Source organism: Bufo bufo, chromosome 7 (assembly GCF_905171765.1).
Source record: "Bufo bufo chromosome 7, aBufBuf1.1, whole genome shotgun sequence".
Taxonomy (NCBI): domain Eukaryota; kingdom Metazoa; phylum Chordata; class Amphibia; order Anura; family Bufonidae; genus Bufo; species Bufo bufo.
In genome coordinates, this window is record NC_053395.1 from 45,341,658 (window position 1) to 45,352,126 (window position 10,469).

General features: G+C 42.6%; 1 protein-coding gene across 1 annotated transcript; it reads left to right on the top strand.

The window, feature by feature from the left end:
* Positions 1 to 2,365: 2,365 nt before the first annotated feature.
* Positions 2,366 to 9,388, top strand: LOC121008545 (melanin-concentrating hormone receptor 1-like). The gene is made up of 2 exons (XM_040441172.1): positions 2,366 to 2,447; positions 8,388 to 9,388. The coding sequence occupies exons 1-2, from the start codon at positions 2,366 to 2,368 to the stop codon at positions 9,386 to 9,388; spliced, it is 1,083 nt and encodes a 360-aa protein (XP_040297106.1).
* The last annotated feature ends 1,081 nt before the right edge of the window (positions 9,389 to 10,469 follow it).

Here is a 10,469-nt window from a genome sequence, read left to right on the forward strand (position 1 = left end):
GAAAAACAGCATAAAAAACAGCTCTATGTCTGTCCGTGTGCTTTCTGTGAATTTTCTGCGTGTTTTTGGGCACAGATCTGCTCCAAAAACTTCGAGCTGAAAATACAGCTTTGTATCGAAGTGAACACAGATTGGTTAAAAAAAGAAGCATCAAAAAACCGCATCAAAAGACGCGCACAAAAAAGGCGGAAAATAACGCACATGGATTCCGTGTTGTTTTTTTCAGCACATTTTCAAAATCCATTATGTGAACATCCCCTTAAAGTGGTTTTCCTAGACCCAGCAGGTCCTACAAAGCCACCTTTATTGCACAGAAGACACCTGTAGGGTAAAGTTTATAATACACAGTGCATAGGATTCTGAAGTTGTTTGGATTAGCCTCTGTTCACATGACGCTCCTTCAGAAAATTAAGCTTCACATCCTTTACCGGATTTCCGGCCTGGACTATGGATGGGACATCACTTTCACTATGGAAAGGGCCAGAACTATTGCTCTATGTGGCACTCAGATGATGTGGATTCTAAAGTTTGTGCATGTGTCAGGGTAAGGAATACTTCTGGGCCCAGTGCATCAAGGGCTGCACCTCAACTCCTCAGCTTTCCATTGTTGACCATACTCTGGTAGGATCAACCCAATGGGGGCAGGGTGCCTAATTTAATAGGGTTGATCCAGGAGACAAGTGTTCTTTCAATTCATAGGAAAATATATCCCTCTGGACCAGGGACCAGCAACCTCCGGCACTCCCAAAGTTCTATAACTACAACTCCCAGAATCCCCATTTCACTTCTATGGGATTCACAAGAACAGCCAAGGAAGTGTGCAAGCTGGGAGTTGTAGTTTCACAGCAGCTGGAGTGCCCAAGGTTGCTATCCCCTGCTCTAGACAGCGGAGAAGGAAATTGTAATGCTATTAGGGCCATCGCTGGGGCTGTGTGTAAGGGGATATTTTCTTTGCAAGGGAGGAAGACCGGAGAAAGGACTAGATGTAAGAGCAGGGTAGGCAAGAGCGGACTGCTCTCCTAGGAGATGCAGGTGCTTGACTGTCACGTGACCAGCTGGTGTCCATCTGCAGAAAGTGAAGAGACCAGAGATGTGAGTAAAAGGAGCTAAAAAGGGTGAAAATAACTCTGGAGAGCAGCAGGTTTTTATTGTTATAGTTAAAACAAATGTGTGCATTACTCCAGACAACCCATTTAAGAAGCTTCACCCTTTGTTTCAATCCTGTTTCACCATCTGTACCAGCTCATAATTCATATGCACAGTGAATAATTTCGCCTTTGGGTGGAGGGGCACTTTGATTATCTTGTGCTTTCTGACACTGGTTACTTAATTAAACTGGGTTAATTAATTTTGGAAAATGAAAGATTTTTCTATTTCGGCGCAAGCCCTTTCGCCATTCTCCAGATACCAGCGATAAACGAGAGAGAAATCCCAAAGACATAGCATTTAATCCAACTCTTCTCCAGGAGGCCCATGGAGGTTACCCTTCAACTTCAATCCCAGGGCAGCAATCGATTTCAGCAGTCTTTTTAAATTAATTGCAATGCTAATTACAACATGACATACCCTCGTGGCTTCAGTAAAGGACTGCTTACAACCAATCAGGGGCCGGCGCAGTTTTCTCTCTAGGCCCGTTTCCTGCTTTCCCGCTATACTAACGCTGACGTGCCTGGTGCCCCCTGCAGAAAATGCAGTTTGGATCCTTTCCTCTGTGCTCCTAATTACCTTTAAGCAACAGCTCAGGATCCTTTGAACGGAAACAGGCTGCCATGGTTAATTAGAAAGGCTCCATCGAAAAGCGACAAGAACGAGAAAAACGGTTTGTACTTTTTAAAATAAGAGTCTAAAGGTAATGCAGCTTATTTTTTATTAGGTCTCAAGAAACCGCTTCAGCTTCGTGATTCATTCTGACAACTAGAAGAAAACACATTTTCATGCAGCTTCTAAGAATGAAGCAGGTTAGGAGCCTGGGCTATGGGGTAGCGCCACCGTTTTTCGCCGAAAATGCCTTTTTTTTCTTTTTACAAAAATTCTTTCTTTTTAAGGTGGCCCATTTGGATGGTGGAACAATTGAAAATCTGTATTGATTCCTTCTTTCTTCGCGCTATCCAGATGACAGCTTGCTTTATTAAGGAATGTTGTCACTTTAGCCAGAGGGTGGTGCAAGGAGCAGGAGGAATCACAGCTCGGATTGTGCTATAGTCTGCACAGCAGCTTCTAGGGGAAAGCAGGTTGCATTCAGAGATGCTGGATTTCACATGCTCTGCCCGCTCAGGCAATGGGCTGCTGCAGCTAGCAGGGACTTTGACAAATACCAGCCGAGGAGACCAATAAACTGTATTGAAAGGTTGCCAGACCAGAAAAGATGGAGGTGCCTGCAGACCTGGAAGAGGAGATCAGCCTGCAAGATAACAATTCCCAGATTTTCCATAACTTTTCCTCTTTTGGTAGGTACAGTGGATGCAGGGATGGATGTGTTACTGTCTGTGTTGCTTTCCCTATGCCCCTACCTCTATTGTATAGAAGCATTCATATGTATTTCTACAATTCTGCATTGTATCTGGTCCAAGTATAGTTCAGCAAAAGACAAATTGCTGATTTTAGGTGATGTGCAGGGGCAGTGGAGCCGAATTGGTTGAATGGAGATGAGATTGAGTTGGATGTTTCTTACAAGTCATTTTGAAATACTGTGTTTTACATAGGACTGCAGGTAAATCCATAAGCAGTATCTTAGCAAGCGACAATTTGATCTTATATAGAAGGCATGTTCATTCAAGTGTTTTGGGAAGAAGTATATTAAGCAGGTAGTATGATTTGGGGGTTGTATAGATTGGCATGTATCCTCTGGTTTCCCTATACCTCTATCCTTTCTCCCCTATTAATAATTGAGCATTAGTAATATAAGCCTTTCCCCTTTTTGCTGCCATTGTCCCACTGAGTCCAAATACTCAATGTCTCGGTTGACTGAGGACAATACCAGTTATCCTCTGAATGGAGCTGGTGTCATCCTGAGGAGCATCTCTAGGTTATCATTTGGGAATCCCCTCAGAATGTGAGTTTCTGTGAGTTCTTTATCCATTCTCCACCCAAATCGCAGAGATGAAAGGTTCTCCTTCAAAAGCATACCTCATTTTCTGAAGATTACTATTACGCGAGCATTGGAAAGTAGAAAACGGGAGAACCGAGCACTTGAATTATGAAGAGCAGTGTTCATAAATGAGACTTTGGAGGTTAAAGATTGCATTTTTTTTTTTATATGAAATTTGTCTTATAAAATGTGGGCAGTTGCTCCTCAGCATTTGACAACAATCACTATCCTAGAATGTAACGTTCACACCAAAGGGAATGGTTATTGTGCTGTCCTGAGGAGCAACTGTCGGGATAGGTTGATAATAGAAAGTTTTAGAGACATCCTACTAGAAGAGCAATGTTAAAATCTCAGTGAAAAAAATGTGTAGAAGATTTTAAAATAAAAAATACTTATTTTAGCTTTATGCTTGTGTGCCAGACATACAGTAAGTTTGTGGTGGCGTTGCTCAGGGTTGGAGCGAGGGGTGGGTACCAGGGAAGGGAGTCAAAATGCATTTTTTTTTCTTTAACAGGATATTTAGATAAAAGGCTAGGACAAGAAGCTGAATATTTGCCATGCGAACTAAATGCTAATCATGTGTGTTTTTGCTTGGATGCAAGAGCGTGGATTGAGGATTCAACAAGTCGATCAGCGCTCATTTAAAGTTCCATCACACCAGCCGATGCAAAATGAAGGGGGGATGAGTGATCGTTAACATGATCGTTCGACTCAATTCATTTTGCATAATCTTGGCAGCATATCCCTTGTTTACATGTTCATGTACAATGTGCTGCTGACCAGTGACCATTTTTATGCCTACATTATAGATCAGATCATCCAACTAATGAGTGTTGGTTTATATGCTCGCTGATTAGTGAAAGTTTAGACAGGTAGATGATTGGCGAAAGGAATGTTCATTCCTGATCATCTCATTTGAAAGACCTTATGACTTGCACGTTCAATTTTATCTGCATCCATGATCCAATGTCACCACGGGAATTTTTTAGTCTACCAAATTTGAGAGAACTACTAACTTTGGATAAGGGTCCATTCACACGTCCGCAAAATGGGTCCGCATCCGTTCCGCAATTTTGCGGGACGGGTGCAGACCCATTCATTTTCAATGGGGCCGGAATGTGCTGTTCGCATTTGCGGATCTGCATTTCCGCATCCGTGCTTCCGTTTCCGCAAAAAAATAGAACATGTCCTATTCTTGTCCGCAAATTGCGGACAAGATTAGGCATTTTCTATTATAGTGCCGGTGATGTGCGGTCCGCAAATTGCGGAATGCACATTGCCAGTGTCTGTGTTTTGCGGTTCCGCAGAACACTTACAGACGTGTGAATGGACCCTAATGCTGGATAATCAATAGTGCCAACAGACAAAGGGGAACATTTACTAAGCATGTTGCGCCAGAGCAGAGAGCTGCGAAGGAGAGCGCTTCATAGAGAGGAAGTCTGATGCTGAGAAAGCCCTTTGTAGCAGATCATCTCACCTTTACAAATTGCGATGGGGGGAGCAACAGCCACTTAAAGCGTGTAGTGGCACTCACAGCCATGGTGCAGACCAGCCTTCCCTCCGGATGACACAGGGTATCGGAACAATGATCAGAAGAACAGAAGAGGACGGGATACAACAGCAGTGCAACCGAGATAAGTATTCAGCTACTTTCACATCAGCGTTTTCCTTTCCACTATTGAAATCCGTCATAGGATCTCAAAAGCGGAGGAAAACGCTTCAGTTTTGTCCCCATTCATATTCAAAGGGGACAAAACTGAACTGAACGTAACGGAGCACACCAGAATGCATTCTGTTCCGCTTCGTTGTGTTCCCAAGACGTACACAAAAGTACTGCAAGCACCGTTTTTCAGTGCGTTATCGAATACTGATCAAGACGGATCCATCATGAAACACAATGTAAGTCTATGGCGACTGATCCGTTTTTTTCGGACACGGAATGTAATACAACTGGGTTGTATTTTATACCAGATACGTTTTTGCTGAACCCATGACGGATCCAGCAAAAACGCAGATGTGAAAGTAGCCTTAAGCAGTTTGTTTCAAGTTGTTCAGGTAAGGCGTTTTGAGGCCCCTTCGCCAGGCCAATACAACTTGGTTGTTGTATTGGTCTGATGGAGGGGCCTGTCTGGCCCTGAAATGCGTTGCCTGAACAACCTGAAATAAAGTTTCTGAACTGAATACTTACCTCGTTTCCACCCTGTTGTAGTCCATCCTCTTCTGTTCTTCTAATAGACAAAGAGTGGATGTAATGTGAAAAAGGTTATACTGATAAGTAGTATATTTGCTACACTTCGTTATACAGGTTCAGTAGAACATATTGACTGACTTTGGGCTAGACACTTTATATATTTTAACACTGGTGTGTATTATATTTGGGACTAGAACGTATTATGTTCCTTATAAATTAGAACTGGAATAACATGAAACTTCAGGGAGAGACCAAGAGAATTGCACCATCTTGTGGACAAATTATTATGTAAAATAGTATAGCATATATTATATACAGGAATGGAGTTTACCTTTCATGATAGTGCTCAAAGACTTAAAACTGGCAACCTCCTTGGTGGCATCTGATGTCGCTCAGGTAGGTTGGTTTTCAGTTTACTTCCTCCATACAGAGTTGAAGAAGGTTGAATGTAATGGTTGAAAGGCCAAGAACCAGGATACAATCATGACATTTTAAGATAGCCTTCAGAGAACACTTTTTATGATGTTTTTTTCACACAAGAGGGTAAAAAGTGGAAAAAATATGGCATTTGTGACTTTTTGAGATCACTTGCACAAACCTTTTTCCAACTTTTTGCATTTTTACACCACTCACTCCGTTTTGGTGGAAAAGTGCCCGTGGTTAACTATGTTAATGAGTTTCACTCCAGATTTATGACTGTGACTTTTTTAAAAAGTCGCAAAAAAAAAGTCCTAAAGCCACTCCAGTAGGAGGACAGCAAAGAAAATTAGCGTATCAGAAGTGTTCATTTTAAAGATGAGCCAAATTTAGCAAACATGATAAAATTGGCGCAAAGTACGCCAACGCAGACTCAAGAAAAACTGACTTCAAATATTACCGTAGTGATAAATTCTCCCCATTGTGCTTTTAGAAGAACTGCCACTAAAAAACATGATGTTTTTCCTGATAATTTTCCTTTTTTTTTTCCTTCAAGAAATGCTTTGGCCAGATCTTGGCTGTAAGTCAATAGGCAAATATCAAATGCAATGCAAACGGTGCAATATACTTTGTTTTTTTTCTTCACATTAAAGCATTTTTGGGTCATTATTGTGTTTCCAAAAAAGGTAAGCCTAAAATGTCTCTTGTGTGTCACGGTGCTCCTACCTGGATACCGCTGGACCCCAGGCTTTGGCTCCGAAGCAATAAATAGGGGGAATATTTGAGGGATAAAAGAATAACTTGAGTCTAGATCTTGAGATGAAGTTCAATGGCAGCTTTACTTTGCATAACGTTCTCCAAAACGGTTTACAGGCTTTGTCTTGGTTCCAGAAGGCTTTAACATGAAACTGGCAGGCAAACTCGACTCTGCTGTATCTGTTTCTCTCTGACTCTGCTGTACTGACAGGCTGGCTGTATAAATCAGCTTCCTCTGTATGCTGCACTTTAATTTCTGTAGTCTGACTCTAGGTTATGCCAGGTAACTTTCCTCCTGGCTCCTGAGGCTTCAAGCTTTGGCCTCCATGGCCAGCAGAGCTTAGTGTGCTCTGGCTGGCGTGGGCACGTCCAGCAGAGACATGCCCCTGCACACCCTTCCCCTAGCAGGGGGTAAGCTAGACTGACTAGAACTTCTGCCCCACCCTTCCTTCAGGAAGTCGGACTAGCCAACTTCCCTACAGAGGGGCGTTAGAATGGAATGGAAGCTCTGCTGTGTTTGCTGCCACCTGCTGGTGAACCAGGCACATTACATGTGAACATAACAGTTGCATAACAAAATAGGAATGCACATCGTGGAAAACCTGGAATAAATACACAAGATGACATGAGGTTAGACCAATAAAGACAGTAGCAGGGTGCAGAAGTGGTAACACCATTCTGGGTTGTTACAATAGGATGTAGCAAAGAAAAGTTTTGGTGCAAACATATATTTTATCATGACACATGCAGGACCCGTGGCTTTATACAGAGATTCCTTGTGTCATCCATCACCTCCTTATGCCCTAAAGTAGGAATGACACAGGTTGTTGTGACCTAGATTTCATGTAGCAGATGGGGCATGTTTATAGACAGGATCAAAATTGAAAAAATGCAAAAAAGTATTGAGTAGAAAATTTCCTCCACCAGGGTTGGAGTTGGACTGGCCCACCAGATCCTCTGGTGGGCCCAGTATCTGAAGCTATAGAGGGCTCCAAAGGTCCAGGAGAAAAATCTCATTTGACGTTGCCTTTGGAGACAATCACTTGCCACTAGCAGGCACAGAATGGCCCACAGGGGTACAGGTGAATCCCCGGTGGTCGCCTGAGCCAGGTGGACCCCTAGTCTGCCTCTTTCTACACAAATGGAACAAAACACAGTAGACTTATTGCACTACATGCAGATAGGCAGTGTATGGTACCTCAACCAGCCTATGTTGTTATAAAAAAACAAACAGCGTGGATTATTTAAGAAACTACCCAGTTTATTATTATTGATGCGATCAGGTGACTAAGATGACATCTAGGTACAGATGTCTCCGACCAGTATCTTCTTTTTTCAAGGGACCCACCTTCTCAAAGTCACTGCAGGGACCACCATAATCAATAATCTTGTAGTGTGTAGCTGCTGTCTGCTGCTATGAGAGCTGGTAATATTTGAATGTATCAGTATGTTGAGCTCCAAATTTTTTTTTTTACTGGTGGTCCCTAGGCACCCCAGTCTGACATGGGCCACTAGGATCTATCTCTTTTATTCAAAACTTATTCGATTTTATTGATGATAAAGGGGTTGCACCCTTGAAAATAATTTCTTCTGGTATGCCCAAGGAGCCTCAGTCCAAAACTGTCCTCCACAGGTTGCCACCAGAGTACAGATTAGAATGCATCTACAATATTTATTTTGTGCATAATAACTAAAATGTTACAGAGTAAACATAAAATGTCACACATTAGAAAGTCATATCGACTGCACTGTTTTCCATTTCACAAAACCCTACTCCAGCTTTAGATTGTCATTAGATGCCACCAGTTTTTAAAGTATATAAATTGTCATCTGCATGTTCTATATAAATTCCAGCCTTGTTTGTCATATTTGTATCATTAGCAACATTTTGTGGTCATTGTATATTTTTCTGACACCATATCTTTCTCCCTACAGATCCCAATGGCAATGTCGCCTATGCCAACGTAATAATGCCGACTGTTTTTGGAATCATTTGCTTGCTGGGAATTATTGGCAACAGCGTTGTCATCTATACCGTCTTCAAGAAATCCAAATTCCGGTGTACCAGTAGCGTTCCTGATATTTTTATCATCAACCTTTCCGTGGTAGACTTACTGTTTCTCCTTGGGATGCCCTTCTTGATTCACCAACTCCTTGGCAATGGTGTTTGGCATTTTGGAGAAACCATGTGTACGCTTATTACAGCCCTGGATACCAACAGTCAGTTTACCAGCACTTATATACTCACAGCCATGTCCATTGACCGATACCTTGCAACGGTTTACCCTTTTACCTCAGCAAAGTACAGGAAGCCACCTATAGCCATCATGGTCATTTGCATCCTATGGGTGTTGTCCCTCCTAAGTATCACTCCAGTTTGGATGTATGCTAGACTTATTTCCCTTCCTGGTGGAGTCCTGGGCTGCGGCATCACCTTACCCAATCCAGAAAGTGATATTTACTGGTATACTCTGTACCAGTTCTTTTTGGCCTTTGCCATTCCATTTGCTGTGATCTCATTAGCGTATAGGAGAATTCTGCTAAAAATGGCCTCCTCAGAAGCCCTCACAGCTCAGAGGAGCTCCAGGATAAGGACCAAAAAAGTGACGAGGACAGCTATAGCCATCTGCTTGGTGTTCTTCATCTGTTGGGCACCCTTTTACGTATTGCAGATCATTCAACTAGTCATGGAGCAGCCTACGCTCGCTTTTCATTACGCTTATTGCGTGGCTATCAGTATGGGATATGCTAATAGCTGTATCAACCCTTTCATCTACATTATCTTGTGTGAAACCTTTAGGCGTAGGTTTATCGTCTCTGTCCGACCGGCGGAAGATCTTCCACCAGGCAGGATCAGGATGAAGTTTGGCACAGATCCTCCATCAGGTAGTGGTCAACCATTGCTTCATCTTGTTCCTGTTTCTTCTGGTAGCTAAAGAAAAGGAGGTATAAAGTGACTCTGATTCACTTATGTGTGGAAACATCGACAAGCATCATAGTGAATATCATGGTACTGCGGTTGCTTTAAATTCTACTCAAGGACCCTGTGCCAAGTATTCGTTTGGACAACGTCCTTCAGCCCCCTTAACTGGGCAGATTACTTTACATTGGTTGTACAATTGTTTTAAAGGCAAGCAACAATTTTCTACCATGCCAATGGTGCACCTCGGCAGGTGTTTGCAACTCGCACTTTCTGCACACTGTGAATGTAAAATATCTTCGCTCATGAAGAGCTAGTTTGCATTTGGCAGCTCTCACCCTACAGCTCTTTATCTGTGCCCTTGCCATGGCTATAGCAAAACAAATAACTATTGATTTTTTTTCACAGCTGGTCAAAATGTGTTTTTGAAATTGTTTATTCTGTGCTCTTTCACGCCAGCTGGGTCAATCTATCGTATCTGAAATGTCAGAAAAAGAAAATGTATGTAACGTGCTAGAACTCATCACATAGCCGTGGTTATTTGAAGGCATTTGGCATGTGACAAAGGTATTTAAACCTCTGGGGTTCTCCGGGGGCAGGGGGGAAAGAAAATACTGGAAAAAAAACATATTATTAATTATTTAGGATGGTTTGTTTTGTCTAGGGAGCCTGAAAAAACAAAAACTAAAAGTGGCCCCAATGTTGTAGGTGGGTCCAAACTGACAGAAGGTGGGGCAACACAAGTAGATGGGGCCAATACAAGTTGAAAGGGTCAGCAATACCACAGTGCAGCACAGAATACCATCCCACAGAACCTAATATAAAAAAAAATACCTCCCCAGAAGCTGACCCTCTGTGGTGGCCATCAATAGCTGCCATGTTCTGTCCTCCTCGTCCAGTTGTCTCTAATATGGATATGGAGCAGAAGACTTAGGAGGTGAGATGTATGCCTCAACACCAAGCCAGCCCTACCTTAAGCATGCTGACTGGACTTTCTCTAATAATGACCCCTATAGTTTCCCAGTATCTACCCGGCCAGCAGCAGTGAGGAGGGCTCAGGTGGTCCTATGGGCATTGGCCCACTGGTAAAATTCCCT

What these genes read in the sequence shown, in the direction of transcription:
- LOC121008545 (XM_040441172.1), top strand. Translation starts at nt 2,366, where the DNA reads ATGGAGGTGCCTGCAGACCTGGAAGAGGAGATCAGCCTGCAAGATAAC. An exon ending in CCATAACTTTTCCTCTTTTG is followed by an intron (nt 2,448 to 8,387) that starts GTAGGTACAGTG and finishes TTCTCCCTACAG; the next exon opens with ATCCCAATGGCAATGTCGCC.